Raw genomic sequence first — 18,658 nt, 5'->3', positions numbered from 1 at the left:
CCTCTCCTTGTACAATTGAGTGTAAAATCTCTTAAAAAGTATTCCCTTCTTAAATAGAAGAATTGTTTGCCTGGATTCCTGTGAGGAATTTTCTAATCTCAATGAACTTTTTCTCAGCTAAAAGTAAAAAGGAAATAGAAGGATAAAGAGAAGGGAAAACATTTTATATTTCTCTCTCTTGTTTCTTTCATTTCAAGAACCCTGGTACCTGTTTCTCTTTTCACTAGGTTATGTGGGATGTGGTTCCTAGCTTGTTGCTCCTCAGTTTCAGCATTTGACTTTAAAACTTTAGTCTCCCTACCTTAGATGACTGCTTTTATGCTACTTCCCATTTTCCTCTGTTGTCATTTTGAGTAAAAGGTTAGCAAGGCTATGACATTAAAGAAATGTTCATTTTTTTCTGTGTTGGAGTTTTCTGAATGCAATTTCCTGTTACGAAGATCTCCTGGATGATCCGTGGACACATCTGAATATCCCATCACCATTTATAACATTTGAAAGGACAAGTAATATGCTAAGTTACAAAGAAATTTAGTGATGTTTTAAAAAAATTTCTGCTTAGGTTTTATTATCAGGTAGTTTATTGCTGTTTTTTGGAAACGATTGTTTTTGTCCTTTCCAGAATATGTTAATTGTCATTTCTCTTATTGCTTGTGCATTTTCTTCAAGCAGTCTTTCCTTTCAGATTTCTTGCTATATATTTAGTGGTTTGCAGAAATAAGATGATGTAGCCTCTTAGTTTCTAAATTCAGCCAATAGCCAAATTTAAATTGGAGTTCTAAGATGTTTTCTGGTGAGTGAAAGTGGCATATCTTAGTACAAAGATTATGCATTTAATATTGTTTCCTCAGATTTCTTTTGAATAGTCATTGTTTCTAGACTTTATCCTGGTTATTTAGAATTGTCAAGTAAATGATTTTGAGTATACACACACACACACACACACACACACACACACACACATACACACATCTTTGCTGTGAAATAAGGTACATATCTTAGTGTTTTTATGTCAGAGTCTATTTATGAAATATCACTACCAATTAAATTTAAAAGGCTTGTTAACCTTTACTTATTTTTAATCCTATAAATTATTATCCTGAACCAGAATGTTATTAAATTCTCACTTGGTTATGATTCTGACTGTTGTTTTAGGAATGCTGTTTCTATTGAGCAGATGTTTGACATCAAATTTAATCTTTTTTCTCTCTTCTAGGTAAAAGATAGAGTATATCAAGGTAAATTTTTAGGTTTATTAAACTTGTAATAACCCTTTGTATTGGTGTTTGATGTGTGTTTCATGTATGTTAGAAGTAGATACAGTGACTTTTAATGTCTATTATCTTTTTTACCTCCTGAAAATTTTACTATTCCTAGGTTGCTAGCATGGATAATAGAGTAGATGATGATGGTTCCAACTCTGAGATAGGAGATAAAGAGGAGGAACAAATTGTGGATAGGGAGATGATGATAAGTTTTAATTTGGGGCAGATTAACTTTGAATATTGATGTAATGCAGATGTATTACATTTGAAGAGTATTTCTATTTTAATGATTTAATCATGCATTAAGTAATTGAGTAGATAATTTGAAGAATGGTAATGTGAATCAGTATGTTTTCATTTCTGTTTTTCTTTGCAAAGAATTAAATGATTCCATTTTCGGAAAAGAAAGTGTTTTGAGAAGGGGGGAATATCAAGCTACAACACTTTACTGTATTTCCCATCTGTGAAATAAGCTTAAATTGAAATATCATTTTGGATGGGAGGGGTTCCTGGGATTGAACTCTGGGGCACTCTACTGAGCCACATCGCCAACCCCCTATATTTAGAGACCAAGTCTCACTTAGTTGCTTAGTGTCTGGCTCTTGCTGAGGCTGGCTTTGAACTTGGAATCCTTCTAGCTCAGCCTCCTGAGCCACTGGGATTACAGGTGTGCACCACTGCACCCAGCAAAATATCATTGTTCTTATATTTTTCTTAAATTCTAATAATTTTTATACTCTTATTGCTAATAAGCATAGATTGCTTTTTAAAAGCATAATAGTTATGCTAAGAAGTATTTCCTCATAGTACCATATAACATGTCTTTGCTTTTAGTAGATTGAGTAATTGAATTTCATTTAGTGATTGTAATAATCTTGTGTATTTCCCCCTTTTAGTCAATGAACAGCAAATTTCCAAAAAGGTGAACAATTTCATGAAAGAAAATGAAGAACTAATGCAGAAATTGTCAAATTATGAACAGAAGGTATAATTATTTTTTTGTTTCTTTCTCCCTTGGTTCTAGCTTGAATCATTCCTACCTGTTTTAATTTAAAAATCATATTTTAAAATTTTTGTTTCATTATTTCCTACAAATCATTCAAATTCTAAACAGTCATATGTATTAAGTACTGCTTTCTTCTGGAAAGGGTCACTTGTTTGGAAGTAACTTGTATGGTAGCACTATAATTTGTGTATCTTAATTCTGAATGCTTTATTTACATAGATGAAGGAATCAAAGAAACAGGTCCAAGAGACCATGAAACAAAATATGATTCTTTCTGATGAAGCAACTAATTATAAGGTAAAAATCCCTTCTTTGGGGGGAATTACATTCTAAACTCAAAAGTAAATGTAATGAGTGAGTAATCTTGACACCTTTTTTTTCCAGGATAAAATGAAGCTTCTTGAAAAAGCTAAAGAACTTCTGGATGAGGGAGCTAAAAGTCTTCATGTTATGTTAGAATCTGAGAGAGAACAGAAAGCTAAGAATCAGGACTTGGTAAGAGTTTTGCTGCTAAGTATTACTGCAATTTAGCTTTTGAAATATTTTGTAAAATTGGTTAAGTTGAACTTAGTCCAGCTGTTAACTAAAGTAAGATTAGGAGTCAAGGAAGTTGAACCCACTTCTGCCCATTTTGTGGAACTTTTAAGTACTGATACAACAACTTAAAAATTTTTTACTTACATATTTCATTTTCAATTTCTATAAGTTTCTGTAATTACATAAAAGTTGCAAAAGATGGTAGAGAGTGTGTTCTGAAATATCCTACCCCCAAGTAAGCTTGATCACCTAGCTGAGGTAGTATTTATCAGATTTCTCCACTGTAAAAATTCTTTCCAATCCTTTTCATATTGTATTCTTTGGAAGTTACCATGCACAGCCCACAGTTAAAGTATGAAGAGTTACAAGCTCAGGATGCAGCTCATGGTAGAGCACTTGCCTAGCATGCATGAGGCCCAGGATTCAATCCCAGGCATTGCAAACAAAGATTGCAGATTTATGTCCACTTCCTTAAGGAGCAAGTATCTTTATAATTTTTTTGGAATTCTTCTGTATGTGAGATTAGTCTATTCTTCCTTAAATTTTATCATTTTTTACTTCAGATAAGAAAATTTTAAAAATGATCTTGGGAAATTTTTTCTCTATCACTAGAAAAAAAATTACTAATTTGAACTAGTTTACTTGAAACAGTAATTAATTAGTTAATTTTCTATGCTTTAAAACATTTTATTTACTTATTGCATTATGATTTTCTATACTTTGAACTTTTTTCTAGTTATTTCATAAACAGTAAGGTTGTGGATGCCATGAAATATTGATGACTTCATTTTCCCTCATCTCTTTCAGTTCTTGATTTTTTGCTTAGTCCAAAGCTGGATCCCCTGCATTTACCTGAAATGTAATGGGATGGCTTGACAAAAATTTTGTTGTGTTTATCTTTTTTAGTATATATATGTATGTGTACATACACACACACACACACACACACACACACACACACACACATATATCAGTATTTCTACTGAAATCCTAATGCATATTTTGTGTTCTGTTTTCACCTGGCAGATAATGGAAAATAAGAAATCTATAGAGAAGCTTAAAGATGTCATTTCAGTAAATACTTCTGAACTTTCAGAGGTAAAGCTGCCAACTATTGCTAACGGATATTAGTACTACATCTTAGTTTTGTTGCGGACCAAAAATTTGAGGTGTGCTAAAATGTGCAAAAAATGAGAACTATATGATGTCTTGTTTGGGAAAGTATAACTTTGTTTCTTCTTTGGAATTAATTCACTAACTGTAGTGTTTTTCATTAGCTTCAAATTCTCCTTACTGAAGCTAAGATTCGTGAAGAGAAGGTGAAGTTGAAATGCTGTCAGCTTCAGAAAGAAAATACCATGCTTAAGAAGGAGAAAGAGCAGGTAAAGAAAATTTGATGTCATACATAATGTAAACTAGAGAAGTGAATATCATTATCTTGTATATTTCTTGGATCTGTTTCTGAGGTAAGGAATTTTCATGTAGGACCTTTTCTAGATATGCAAAGTTTAAACAATGCTCCCCAAATTGAGTGCATATATATGGTCTCCATCTGTTTTGGATTTTTGGATTATTGCTTTTCTTATCAAATGTCAATCAGTTATTAACTTGAATAGCCTCAAAGAAACTTTTTAAACCAGAAAATTAAGTATTTTATGATCCTCTTTTGAATAGTTACTGATTCACTGGCCAAGGGAAGATTACATGATAAGGAATCTAAATTTAGGAGACAGTCATATGTGCCCAGCCATTCCTGCTGGAGATAAATTATTTGAATTGGCAGCAATTTTCTGGGGAATGCAATAAACAGGGTCAACTTCCTGATAGCTCTGATGTTCTTACTGCAGCTGTGAGACTTGAGGCCACTCTGCCCTCTTCCTTAACCAAGGTCTCAACCCCCTGGATTGAGGCAGGCCACCGAGGAGTATGGCTCTCTATTTCTTTGTCTAAGTCTTGTAGTCCTGATATATCCAGTGCAGAAACCCCTCCCTAACCCATAGGAATTCATGTGTTTTGACTTTTCAGTTGCAGCAGGAAGTAAAAGACTGGAGTACATCACACGCTGAGCTCAGTGAACAAATGAAATCATTTGAGAAGACCCAGAAAGATTTACAAGTAACTCTTAGTCAAAAAGATGATACTATTAATGTAAGTTTATACTCCAAATACATGTTTCATCTCATGAATTCTCCTGAAATCTTCTGAATTAAAATCGAGAGTCTTCCAACCTTTTGCTTCTTTTCTAGGCTTTGACTAATCACATTACACAGTTGAATCGGTTTCAATGTGAATCTGAATCTGAGGATCAAAGTCGAGATGAGTCAGATGAATTAACCAATGGAGAGTTAGCAGGTAAGATCAGTCTCAGGGAGGTTGAATCCTTTTTTGCTTTCCTGTCTTTAATTAAGTATACAGATGCCACTTTTCAGCTGGCTTAATTTTTTCTTAAGCTTCAGGGTTGTAGACACATATCACTGGATCTATAGATATGTCTGTTGCATTGGCAGAGGTGGGTTGTTGGGGTATAATGTAGCAATAGGCATGTGAAGAACACTGACTTTTTCTATCCTATTGAAAACTAGTAAGTACACTGCAGCTACAATAGTCATATCCTATACCTCTAAATATTGAACATTCTACAGTAAGATAAATTTATTTCTTAACTTATGCAGATGATACTTGATTTTGATACTCATCATCTCTATGGCTCTGTGATTTTAAGGTCCACAGTCAGTCCGGAGGCAGTTGGAACCATAAACTAAGGCTGTGAGAACAGAGGCTAGAGACTATCAGAAAGCTAGAGAGGGAGTGTAACAGTGTTTACTGATGAGGAAAATATTTCCAGATGTTTTCTCCCAAGTTGGATATTGCTTACATAGCAAGTATTTCAAACCACACCTGGTAGTAGATTCAGGGAGAAAATAGAGGATTGAATCTTTCTAAACAAGACACTTATTGCCCAGGTGAAGATAGATCTGAGAGAGAAGAAAAGCTTTTATCTTACAAGAATAGCATAGATAACATTTTAGTTGTGCAAACTAGAAATTCACCTTTTTTTTTTTAAGACAGACACAGTACTTTTATTTATTTTTATGCTGAGGATCAAACTCAGTGCCTCACACATGCTAGGTGAGCACTCTACCACTGAGCCACAACCCCAGTCTGAAATTCACCTCTCTTTTTTTTTTTTAAATCTAAGCTTGCAATTCTCTTAAAAGTCATTAGTCTAATCAGTTTAATTATTTAATTGATTTTTTTCTTCCAGTGTTTGAACACAATCATTCTTTAGTTTAGGAAAGTTAGGAGAATATAGAGTTAAAAGTAAGGAAAGAAAAAGCTAAAGTCTTTTGTTTTTTAGGTGATCGGAATGAGAAGATCAAAGATCAAATTAAGCAGATGATGGATGTCTCTCGGGTATAGTTCTTTGTAAGAGTCCCATAGTACCTGTGAATTCTTCCTGTGCCTCACTTTTAAGAATACCTCTCTTTTCTGCAATTTTTAGACAAAAACTACAATATCAGTAGTTGAAGAGGATCTAAAACTTTTACAACTTAAGCTAAGAGCCTCGATGTCCACAAAATGTAATCTAGAAGGTGGGTTCTTCTTGAGAAGAAATTGCCATGTTGGAAAGCCTTAAAAATTTATTGGAAAGATAAAGAATGGCTTCTTGCTTTCATGCTTCTTACTTTTCTTGGCACTACTCCCTCAAACAAGTTCTTAAGTCCTTGTACACATATAGAGATAAGCTGTTTTATCCTTTACAGACCAAATAAAGAAATTAGAAAGTGACTGCAATTCACTACGGTCTTCTAAAGTTGGACTGGAAGAGGAATGCAAAACTCTTAGGCAGAAAGTGGAGATTTTAAATGAACTCTACCAGCAAAATGAGATGGCACTAAAAGAGTAAGATTTCCATTGTTTGTTATTGTTATCATTGTGTGAACTAACAGATAATTTTATCTAGTAGATATTTGTCTTTTTTCCTTTGTGTTTTGTTTCCTATAAGTTGCATTTTTCTTTCCATCATCAGTCTTAAGAGTCCTGAGGTAGTTGGAACCATAAACTAAGGCTGTGAGGACATCATAATCAATTGTCAAATTCATATGAAGGCAAGAAGTGGTAAACTGGTATTAACAGTCACTGATGTGGAAATACCTCTCAAAGATCTAGACCCTTTCTATGATCCCACTATTTATTTTAATTTCCTTTCATTGTGATCAGTTATGTAATTCTAATATTTTGAACTTGTATCTCTAACTCTGGACCTTTAAAAATACTGAGTGTTTTGGAATGGCATGTTTAAGTAGAATAAAAACTTCAAAAAGGAATAATATTTACTTATTGATGGTACAAGTTTTGGACTTGAGTATCTCAGATGTTCACAGTAAAAATTGAACTGTGGCAAGGATTTTAGGAGTTACGATTACAGAAGTACTTGTTTGTAGTATATATTTATATATTAATCTTCTCAGTGTGGAGCTAGTTTTTTTTTTTTGGAAGTTCATTTGAAGTTTTTAATCCACAAAAATACTTGAATTCTCTAAAAATAGTTTTTTTTGTGTCAGATTTTATTTGTTTGCACCTGATTTATTAACAAGATATATATATATATATATCTTGTTAAAGCAAATACAGACCTTCTTATAGACCTAACTATTTTTAGGTATTTTGACTTCTGTTGCCTAATTAATGCATTAAATATTGAAACCTTTCCATTTACTTTTCTAAAATTCTGTGATCTCCAAGCGACCTTTTTAGAATCTCAAATTTTTGTTCAGGCCAGTTCTAAATGCCTGGCCTGTTTCAAAGAAACATTTCTCATTTTATCACTTTTTTTTTTCAAAAGAACACTTGTTTTCTCTGTCCCTACTAGTAATATGAATGACCTAAATGGCAATTAATTTTCTTTGTAATGCAGTTAAATTGTAGCACTATTTTCTTCAACTCCTCCAAAATTCATTCAGTCATCATCTGTGGTTTGTACTCTTTTTTTCTCATTCCCAGGTACTATGTTAGTTCATGCCTGTGTCATCTTTTCTGTTTCTAACTTAGGTCATCTGTCTTCATTCTCAATTATTTATATTTTTATATAATTTATTTCAAATTCTTAGTAATTTTCTCTATAGCCGCTTGAGTGGACTTTCTAAAATATAAGTCTGTCCATGTCAATATGTGCCTGTGGTTTATGAAGAATTTGCTTTCTATTTGATGACCTGTTCTTTTTTTCTTCCTTGTATCTTTTTTAATAGTTTAAATATTTTTAATTATTTTCCTCATCACCTGTATAAGCTTGATGTAATCATAAATTATAATGGAATTATAATTATATAATTATAATTATAATTTTATTCATCTTCTCATAATTTAAAGGCCTTGGTATATATTCTGGATTTAATAAAAACCTGACATAGATTAATAGGTTTATTACTTGTTTTTATGGGCTTTAAGTAGCTCCTGAATCAGATAACTGTTGTGGCATCGTATGTTAGTACTTCATATACTGTGAACTCCACAAGACATTCATTCAATTTATACACATATTTAAAGTTTCTGTAGTTCTGCATTCTACACTGTTGGTTTCTTATTTGAAATTATTTTCATTCTATTTGAACATTGTCCTTTAATGATAGATTTGATTAGTGTATCAAAGTAGTACAAGGATAAACAGAGAATAGTATTTTATCCACTAAATATTGCTACCTTTATAATCTGTATTAGGTTGACATGAACTTCATGATTAGAGTTAAAACCAGTTTCCATTTTTAAAGGATCTTTCTTTTGGCTACTGAATTTTGACTGTTACTTAGTTTTAGCAATTTGAAAATATCCAATTAATTACCATCTGTTTTAATTTTTTTTCTTTAAGGAGTCCATTATCATTGTTGTTTGGTCTTATCTCCCTCCCCTAGTTCCTGTAGTCATTTCTCTCTTTTTTTAACAGTTGTATTGGGAAGTGCCTAGGTGTAGTTTTCCCCACCCCACCCACTTTTTCCTCTTGCAGTTATGTTGCTTGGGACCATTAAACATTTCTTGAATTTTCGAGTCTTTTTCTAAATGTTGATTTTACCTCATTCTCTCTTCTGATTATAATAATGCATATTAGAATTTGATTTCCCCTGCCTCCTACATTCTGGATTTACTTCTTCTGGATATTTTCTTCTGACCTGTCTTAAAAGCGGTAGGATTTATTTTACTTCCCAAATCTGTTGTTAAAATCATTCATTGAGTTTAGGATTTTAAAAAGTTCAGGGTTTAAAATATTATTTTAGTTGTAGATGGACATAATATTTTATTTTATTTTTTATAGGATTTTTTTAAGAGAGAGAGAAAGATAATTTTAATATTTATTTTTTAGTTTTTGGCAGACACAACATCTTTGTTTGTATGTGGTGCTGAGGATTGAACCCGGGCTGCACACATGCCAGACGAGCGCCTTACTGCTTGAGCCACATCCCCAGCCCGACACAATATTTTATTTATTTTATGTGGTGTTGAGGACTGATCCCAGTGCCCCACACATGTGGGGCACGTGCTTCACCACTGAGCCACAACCCCAGTCCTATTTCAGTACTACAGCTCAAACCCAGGACCTTGAGCCATGTGCTCTACTATTGAGCTACCTCCCCAGACTCCTTGCTCTTTCTCATAAGGGACTAGTGTCTTACTGCTTTCCAAGCTATCTTTAATCTCATCATTCTTCCTCTGCCTCCAAGTATCTTCGACTATATGTAGGTCACCACACCCAACTATTTCTTGGTTTTATAGTTTCTAATCCTTTGACAAAATTCATAATCTTTTTTTTCCTCTTTTGTGGTGCTGGGGTTTGAACTCAGAGCCTTGTGCATGCAAGGCAGCACTCTACCAACTAAACTATATTCCCAGACCTGAAATTCATAATCTTGACTTTACTTTTTTGACTATATAAAGCACAGTGATTTTAAAACATGTGCGGTTAACCCCATTAGGTGGCTTCCTTTTCTGTGGGATTTTTTCTCACAGAATTTTGTCTTATGGAGTGCCTGGTCAGTTTTGATTGGCTAACATTGTTGTGATAATTATACATGAAATTTGAGGACTAAGATGAAGTTATCTTCTTATAGAAAAGTGTTGAGGTTACTTGAGTAAGATTGTCACTTCAAACTTAGTCAGCAATTAAGATAATTCAAAAATGACTTGTCTTTTCAATGTTTCAGTATTGTTCCTTTTGGATTTTTTGCCTGTTCATCACTTAAGTGTGCAGTACTTTCTAATCTAAACTCAAAGGCTAGGGCTTTTATTAAGGGTCCCTTTATTTGTAGCCCCAAACACTTCTTTTTTCCTCTAAGCCCAGGAATTTGATGAAGGCTTAGTTCAGACTCATTATATCTTTGTGTTATCTTCAATATGTGGGTAAACCTAGGAGAAAAGTACCTTAAAGTGCCAGCTTTACTTGTAATTCTGAGATTCCTTTTTCTAATGCATCTTGGCCACATACATATATCTTCACTGCCTTTTTAGCTTGTATCCTTTCAAACACAATTTTATATTCTTATAAAGATGTTTTGATTGTTCTTAGTGCTCTCAGACTAACTCTTTGGTAATTGGAAACAAAATTCTCTCTGTCCTTCAAGATTCAGTTTTCTCCATATTCCTTCTTAAGCCAGTGGGGAAAATTATTATATTCCTTTAGGCGTCATTTATACCTGAAACAGTGAGCTCTTTTATTCTTTAGCATCTTACAAGGTAACTAGTATATTATAGCCACTCATAAAATACTTGCTGAAGAATTAAATGAGAAGCTATATAAGAATATATAATCCCCTTTTTCTATTTGGTATCAATAATCTTTTTTTACTATAGTTCTTCTGATTTATGGAAAATTAAGTTTCAAGTTAATTATCTTTTGAATTGGAACTATGGCTAAAGTAGTACAAGGATAGCAGAAAATAGTATTTTTAAAATCATTAAATTTGGCTACCTTTGTCTCAGTAGATGAACATCTTGAGTTTCATGATCAGAGTTAAAAATTATCAGTAGATAATACTCTGATCGTGGGTCAGTTTGGCTTCTTTTTCTGGTTGACAGACATTATCAAAACTCAGATTTGTCTTTTTGCTTAATTGCAATTCTTTTGAAATATATATCTAAAGTGTGAAAAATGTTCTGTGGCTAATTGCATAGCTAAAAGACATATTCTAGAAGATTTTTTCTTTGTGACTATATCTTTATTATGGTACCAGTCTTGGATTGAGAAAAGAGTTCCTCCATGACAAAGATATACTTAGTGTCCTACCCATGGCAGAAATGAGAAAAGAATTATCCCTTGCTTTATCCTAATATGTTTAATTATGTTAGGTTTATCAGTCCTGATCTTCCACATTAAAGTAAAGTGAGTTTTTATTATCTTACACACAGGAGACTTGCCCTTGGGGCACATGTTGTTTTCACATTTATTTTATTTACTGGTAAATAGAGAATTAAGAGGAAAAATTAGAAAATGTAAGTGATTTGCCAGAGTTTGATTTACGAAATTGCAGGTTTGAATTCCTATTTTATGTGCCTAAGCATTTTATAGAATTGTGGGAAGTGATATTCACAGAGAGAAACTTTTGATTTGATAACTGGCTTTATTTTAGGAAAGTGAGCCAAGAAGAATATGAGAGACTAGAAAAAGAGCAGCGGCTGTCAGCTGCAGATGAAAAGGTGGTTTCCGCTGTACAGGAAGTTAAAAATTACAAGTGAGTTCAGTTTCTAAAGGAGGGTGTCAATGTCTAATAAACTAGTGTTAGCTTTCTTTTTTAATCTTTTTTTACATTATGTAGATAGAAGAAAATAGCATGGAAGTATAAATAACGAGAGGATATGAATACATTCAATTCACACAGGAGAAAAAATAAATTTCAACTTTACAAATGAAAAATGTTAACAAAAATTTACTTATACCCAATGGGCAAGACCATAGGGAACTTGGTCAATGCAAACAGTTCTGGGGGTTTTGTATGTTGTAGTAATTCTTTAAGAAATCAGTTTGCTGTGTGATGTATCAAGACCCACAAAAGTGTGGCATTTGATAGACCTTGGAAATCTTTTATGGATATAATTTGAAAAAAAGAAAAAAGTTTTAAGGAGGAAGATATTTCTAGCAGAATTACTTGAGAACACACTGATGAACAGTTAAGGAAATTATAATTTATCATTCAGAATCTCTAGCAATTAAATGATAAAGAAGTTATTAGTATTGGGTCTTTATTTTATTTTATTTATTTATTTATTTTTGGTGCTTTACTACTAAGCTACATCCTTAGACCTTTTTTTTTTTTTATTTTGAGACAGGGTCTCAGTTGCATAGGTTCCCACTTAATTGCTGAGACTGACCTCGAACTTGTGATCCTCCTGCCTCAGCTTCCCAATCATTGGGATTACTGGCATGTGGCATTGCACCTGGCCTGTAGTATTAGTTTTGATCACACTGGATTCATATAACTATAGAAATGTTTTTCTTATGTATGATAAAGTCTTTAAAAGTATAGCTGATGGAATAAAGGGAAAATGGTCAGAAATGTTTCAAATGTTATTCAATTGTTGTAATTCTTAGGCGGAGAATTGAAGAGATGGAAGAAGCATTACAGAAAACCAAGCACTCGTTTAAAAACCAGGTAGTAATTAATACTGTCCTGTAGTTGCAGAATTTCTTGATATCTAATACAGACAATTATAGGCTATTATAATGAGTCCCTAAAAACATATTTTTTAATGTATTGTCTTTTTCAGATTGCTATGCATGAGAAGAAAGCTCATGATAATTGGGTAAGATTTTTTCCCCCTTTTCTTTATTTTGTGCATAGCCTACTACAACTGAATTTGAATATTTTCTCTTTAATAGCTCAAAGCTCATTCTGCAGAAAGAGCTATAGCTGAAGAGAAAAGGGAAGTTGCTAATTTGAGACAGAAGTATGTGATTTTGGTATCTTCCTATATGTTTTATAGTGTTTTAAGGTTATGCTAGATATTATCTATGAAGGAATAGATTGCTGTTTCATAATTCAGTCCATTCTTTCTCAATATTCAAGACTATTGGAAATGACCCAAAAGATCGCAGTGCATCAAGATGAACCCGGGATTGTAAAACCTATGCTGGGAAGACCAGATTTACAAAATCCTCCTCAGAGAGGTAGGGGGCACTTTGTAAAAGGAGCTATTTTATTTCTTGGTGCAGAATGTATGTAAATTACTTTTTATTTCTGTGTGTAATGGTTATGAAATAATCTGAATGATTTGCTAAAACAGGAGGTGAGGGTTGGTGTCAGGGAGAAGGCTGCCTTAAAATAGTAACACGGCATTGTTTTCTTTAGGTCCACTGATCCATAATGGCTCTTTTGGTCCATCCCCCATGAATGGTGGAGAATGTTCCCCTCCACTGACAGCAGAGCCAGCTGGGAGACCTCCTTCTATTACTCTTAATCAAAAAGATATGCCTAGAAACGGATTTGGTGAGCATTCACATGTTGCTTTATAGTAAACTGCTTCAAGGTTTTTTTTTCCCCCTTTTGAATATTCTAATGAAAACATTGAATTTGGGCCTGTACAATATATAGAAGATAATTTCTTACTTTATCTTAGTGAATGTTTTCTGGAAAATCTGTTCTAGTATAGAAAACATTTTTTTTTTCCTGGAGGTCCCTGTATTGTTTTTTTCTTTTAAATTTTACACTGCGAAGTGTAAACCTTTATCTTTAAATTAAATCTCTATGGTGTTCCTTTCCCAAATATTATAAAAGTAGCCTTAAACTTTATGTAGCATACATATTTCCAACATGAAATACTGAATCTTATTTCAAATTCTAAATAGGACTGTAGTCTTGGTAAGATTGGAAGTCAGGTTATACAGACTAAAGAAAAGCCAGCCTACACATACTTTAAGTCTATAGCTTAAAGTTTAGGACCAGTACTTATTAATCTCCTGTTCTATCAACCCAAGGCAGTTCTTTATTTTACTTAAGTCTCTTCATAAATTGTGATTTACGTATTGGGCAACCCATTTAAAAAAATATTTTTAATTGTAGATGGACATGATATCTTTATTTATTTTTTAAATGTGTGCTGAGAATCAAACCCAGTGCCTCACACATGCTAGGCAAAAACTCTACAACTGAGCTATGACACCAACCCCTGGGCAACCCATTTTTCATGTTGCTTTCTAGTTATTGTTGAACACTGACCTGTCCACCAGTGGTTTATTTCTTCTGAAAAATACATACAAGGGCTCTGATCTTTCTTTCCCAAGGTCAATGGATGGACCTTTACCTCGTACTGGTCTTCTGAGGCATCTGGGAAACCCGTTGCCTCTGGTAAAGGGACCAAGTAATTTCAAAGAATCTGTAATTGTGGATGGAGGATTTTTATTCTTTTCATGTTAGAATAGTCTGAATCCATTCTTTGATCTCTAACAGACTCAGGATGTGGTCCAGCTCACATGAACAGCAGCTCCAGAAGTTCTTCTCCAGCTAAGGTGACGAATGAGGGCAAGGTAAGTTCTGTAGTTACTGTGAATCATGTGGTCATGCAGGAACATGTAGCTTTCCTACAGTACTTGCTCTTTGCTTTATCCTTCTTTGTGTTCTATTTGTACTATCCCATTTGTTTTTTAAAAAGCAAACTGTTCCCCAAGAACCTGAGACCCCCTCAGTCTCCACCCTTACTTCTTTGACTGAGCATCCAGTTGGAGTAAGTACTTAGAGGTTGAGAACTGAATTGGGTTTTATTCTGTGCATTTATGGGAAGGATATTCAGAGCATGACACTGATCTTGTTTGCTTTAAACTGCATGCAATATTGAGCTTACTTTTCTCTTTAACTTGGGAATGTTGCTTAAGTGTGTACAACTATAATGAACTACAGAATGTGAAAAGTTATCACTCTAACTTTATATGGTGTTTTGTGTTGAATGTTCTAAGGCAAAGTAAATTCATTATAAATTATATAATTCATCATTTTTATTTTTGTTTGGAAGAATGTTATTTAAGAATTCCTCCATTTGTGCAAACCCTATTTTGAGTGATTTGAATTAGATTGGTATCAGATTTTCTGTGAAACAATGATCATCTGAAATGACCTCTTGAGCCAGTCCCAAGAAATGGTCTCATTTGTTCACATAAGTGTATTCTCTTGTAACTGTGTTGCTATTATATCTGGTAGGTCTTCTGCAGCTCTATAATAAAATAAATTTCTAATTGTTTAGTTTCAAACCCACTACTCATAGGAAATGATAAATCAATATCTCAAATGGTGTACAGTAAATGAAAGTAAATATTAAAGGCTTGTCTTCCTAATTTGTGTATATAGCACTGTGATGGAAAATACTTCTCAAGTTCCAGTGTATATATATTCCAGGAATATACATCTCTGGAGAAATCTAAGGGCAGCTTAGATAAGACCCCAAACCCCTTTGTAGTAGAAGATTTAAAAGAGAGCGAAGACCCATTGTTAGAGAGGAATAGAGGTGGGAAAACATGGCTTGGATGCAAACCTGGGATTGAGTTCTTTAATATGCAGTGTGGCCTTCAACAAATTATGATATCCCATTTGCTTTTGTTCCCTCTTATTTAAAACAAGACAGTCTACTTAAAGATCTCAGAGGTTGAATAATATATGAAAGACTTACTGAAGATATAGTAGAATAGTAGCTATTATTACATGAGTAGAGAATGGATTTTTCATTTTATTCTGTTCATTCTTAATATGGAAGTAATGAGCTATTGTGATGAAAGGGAAGTGATGGGGATGGGGGGACTCCCTTTGAAATAGATTGTAGTGAATACAGCATGACATACTGGTCAGAAATCACCTCTGTTAATAACCCCTGCCAGTCCTCTTGCCTTTCCCTTTCCTGTGCAGATATAATCAGTAACAAACTGCTCCCTCTTGTGGCATCCTTCCAACTTCTGTAAGCTGTCAGTGGGAATACACAGGAGGGGTGGGTAGAGTTTTGTTGCACTGATGGTGTTCTCTGGACAGGTTTTGGGTTTTAGCTTTTATAGGTATTGGTACTTTGTCTTAATACATAGGAATTTTAAAACTTTTAACTGCTTTCAAATCTTAAATTGCAGGTTCATATGGCTATGAAAGGGCCCCCTCCTTTCTCAGGGGTACCCTTTATGGGACCCCCAATGGGACGGCCTCCACCACCTCCCATTTGGTATGGACCGCCACTTCAGCTCGGTGGGCCTTTTGGGCCTCGGCCAATTCCTCCACCATTTGGTATGATGATCTGAAAAGTAGTGATTGACTTATAAATCACATTCATCTTCCACTTCTATTGCTTGCTAAAACAGTTGGTTGCTATCTCAGGTCTTAACAATGAAAGGATAAAGCTGAGTACATTTTAACTTTTCCTCCAGTTTTCTGGGACATATGGGACACTACATAATCTTATACTGAGATAGGCAATAGCTATCTCTCATAGACAAGGATAAGGGGCTATATATAGAAAAGCCAGAAATATTACTTCTGCAGATGTTTGTTGAAAATCTGTTGATATGCACTGCAATAGATGGAAAGGTGGATGAGATGCATGCCATAACTTAAAATTTTGTCACAGATATGAAAATCCTATAACATAAAGTTTGTAATCACCCATAATGGAAGCATAAGCAGTAGGTTATAGAATATAGAAAAGGAAAAGTCAAACCCTCCTTACCTTGAAAAAAGTCAGAGGGAAGTGTTAAAGAGGATTTAACAGTGACCTAATAAATGTTCCTGGTTTAATTAGGTGGCTGTGGAAGGCCTTTTCCAGGAGGGCATGCGTGCACTTTGATTCTGATGGCATGTGTAAAGTCCATGCTGAAATAATTCATGAATTTTTAATGGATACAGTAATAGATAGTGAGATTTCCTTTTATCAAAATTTCTTTGATGTAGTAAAGTTCTTATTTCATAATCTATCATCTTGTCATGGTAATACTTCCAAATATAAATGGAGCTCTTGTGAGATAGAAATAATTCTGCAATTATATAGTAGGGAAAGAAAAAAGACAAGCCTGGAGCTAGGTAGAGCCATGTTAAATCCTTAATATGTTGCTTCATGGCTGGTTGGTCAAAGGCTATAACCTAAACTTGTTCCATCTCAGTTTGCCTCATCTGGCAAGTCAGGATGTTCACCAGCTGATGTTCTAGGCTTGGGAGAAATTAAAGACTATATTAACATACTTGAAATCACCCTAGTTCAGAAATTTCTGGTATTTACATAACTTCCTTTTTATTTTCCAGGTCCTGGTATGCGTCCACCAATAGGCTTCAGAGAATATGCACCAGGTGTTACACCTGGAAAATGGGATTTGCCTTTTGACCCTTGTGATTTTTTTCCAGGACCTGCACCAGCACCATTTAGACCTTTAGGCTCATTTGGCCCAAGAGAGTACTTCATTCCTGGTGCCCCATTACCACCTCCAACTCATGGTCCCCAAGACTATGGGCCACCACCTGCTGCAAAAGACTTAATGCCTTCAGGCTTTAAAGATGAAACTCCACCTAACTCTCAAGAGTAGTGAGGGCTGTTCACAGGCCTTAAAAACAGGGCCCATAAAATTAACCTCTGACACTTAGTCAGAGTTAAAGGATTATTGGCTTCAAAATATAAAAGTTTATTTTAAATGGTTTATGTTTTCAGAATGAAGCTGCCTTGGCGCAGTATACATTTTGAGCCAAAATATTTTCTCCCTAAATATCCCCCACTTAAGCTAGAGTATCCTTCCAATTTAAAAATGTGCAATAAGGAATACCTTTGTTTTAGTTAATGTAGCATATAAAATTGCTAAATGATTTAGAATGTCATAATTATGGACATTTCCTGTGGAAATGCTTTAAGAACATGTATTTCCATTATCCTATTATTAGTGTATTCCAGTTGATAACAGAGAAATGGTGTTTTATAAGCTTGATTTTTTTTCTCTTTCAATATCTGGTCGCAGAGACTGTTGGGCTAAAAATGTTTACTCAAAGATCATAAACATCATTTTCCTTATTGCTGAAGTTCTTTGTTGTAATAGTTCATAAAAATTGTTTATTAATATTTCCCAAGTGTCTGTTGATTCATTGGATCGTCATGAGATTTTGTGCCATTGGGGAAGCATGTAAATGCACTCTCAGAACTGAAGATAGTGACTTGGCAGCATATTCCCTGTTGCTCACTGTTAAGGAGGCTGGACCTTGGTCAACTGTGGACTTCTACAGAGGATTTCTTTTACTTGTGAGAAGTCTTGTGGCTCTATTTTTGTAGCACATTCATGTACTTTTTTCTAACCACTGTCCATGTGAGAATGCTTTTCTGAGAATGAGTTTACATTAGTAGCAAGAGCTACTGCTTTTGCCATTATTGCATTGTAACAGTAAAATATAAGGTGGTATGTTGTGTCTATAAAAAATAAGGAAATTTCTTTTTAAAAATGTACACAACACACTCTTCTCTTTCCCATACCTTCCCACTGATTTTCAAGGAATATGATAAAAAAATTAGAAAAGTATAATCCTCTAAGAATGAATGAAACTCTAAGGCTTATAATGTCTTTACTCAGCAACTACGGGCTGAATTAAATTCTTTTTTTTGATAGATACTCAAACATATTTTATTTAAAAAACAATTAAAGCAAGTCCTGGATCTGTAACTACTGTCTTTAAAACAATGTTTCTAAGAACTAGCTCTCCAGAACTGTAATTTTAATTACGGCAATTTTAACAGTACATTTTAAGAGGTTTAAGATTTAAATAAAATTATAAAATCTTGATACTTTTGTTTACTGCTAGACCATATTCTTCCATTCTTTTAAATTCTAAAAAGTAATAGGATTGTTGAAACCTAGAACATAACATATCATTGT

The 18,658-nt window shown here is 33.9% G+C and overlaps 1 protein-coding gene across 1 annotated transcript in view; it reads left to right on the top strand.

The window, feature by feature from the left end:
- Positions 1 to 17,856, top strand: part of LOC144374911 (transport and Golgi organization protein 1 homolog) — a 51,295-nt gene extending 33,439 nt beyond the window's left edge. Inside the window, exons 8-27 of the mRNA XM_078037648.1 lie at positions 1,217 to 1,238; positions 2,162 to 2,250; positions 2,491 to 2,568; positions 2,656 to 2,766; positions 3,835 to 3,906; positions 4,086 to 4,190; positions 4,834 to 4,956; positions 5,055 to 5,160; positions 6,167 to 6,222; positions 6,311 to 6,401; positions 6,573 to 6,711; positions 11,424 to 11,525; positions 12,383 to 12,443; positions 12,559 to 12,594; positions 12,671 to 12,738; positions 12,858 to 12,958; positions 13,140 to 13,277; positions 14,238 to 14,314; positions 15,893 to 16,043; positions 17,052 to 17,856. Of these exons, the coding sequence (XP_077893774.1) occupies positions 1,217 to 1,238; positions 2,162 to 2,250; positions 2,491 to 2,568; positions 2,656 to 2,766; positions 3,835 to 3,906; positions 4,086 to 4,190; positions 4,834 to 4,956; positions 5,055 to 5,160; positions 6,167 to 6,222; positions 6,311 to 6,401; positions 6,573 to 6,711; positions 11,424 to 11,525; positions 12,383 to 12,443; positions 12,559 to 12,594; positions 12,671 to 12,738; positions 12,858 to 12,958; positions 13,140 to 13,277; positions 14,238 to 14,314; positions 15,893 to 16,043; positions 17,052 to 17,329 (2,004 nt within the window). The 3' untranslated portion in view covers positions 17,330 to 17,856. The remainder of the gene's footprint in view (positions 1 to 1,216; positions 1,239 to 2,161; positions 2,251 to 2,490; positions 2,569 to 2,655; positions 2,767 to 3,834; positions 3,907 to 4,085; positions 4,191 to 4,833; positions 4,957 to 5,054; positions 5,161 to 6,166; positions 6,223 to 6,310; positions 6,402 to 6,572; positions 6,712 to 11,423; positions 11,526 to 12,382; positions 12,444 to 12,558; positions 12,595 to 12,670; positions 12,739 to 12,857; positions 12,959 to 13,139; positions 13,278 to 14,237; positions 14,315 to 15,892; positions 16,044 to 17,051) is intronic.
- The last annotated feature ends 802 nt before the right edge of the window (positions 17,857 to 18,658 follow it).

This window comes from Ictidomys tridecemlineatus, unplaced genomic scaffold, assembly GCF_052094955.1.
Source record: "Ictidomys tridecemlineatus isolate mIctTri1 unplaced genomic scaffold, mIctTri1.hap1 Scaffold_95, whole genome shotgun sequence".
In the NCBI taxonomy this organism is placed as follows: Eukaryota; Metazoa; Chordata; class Mammalia; order Rodentia; family Sciuridae; genus Ictidomys; species Ictidomys tridecemlineatus.
Note: the sequence above shows the minus strand (reverse complement) of the source record. Positions and strands in the feature narration are given on the sequence as shown.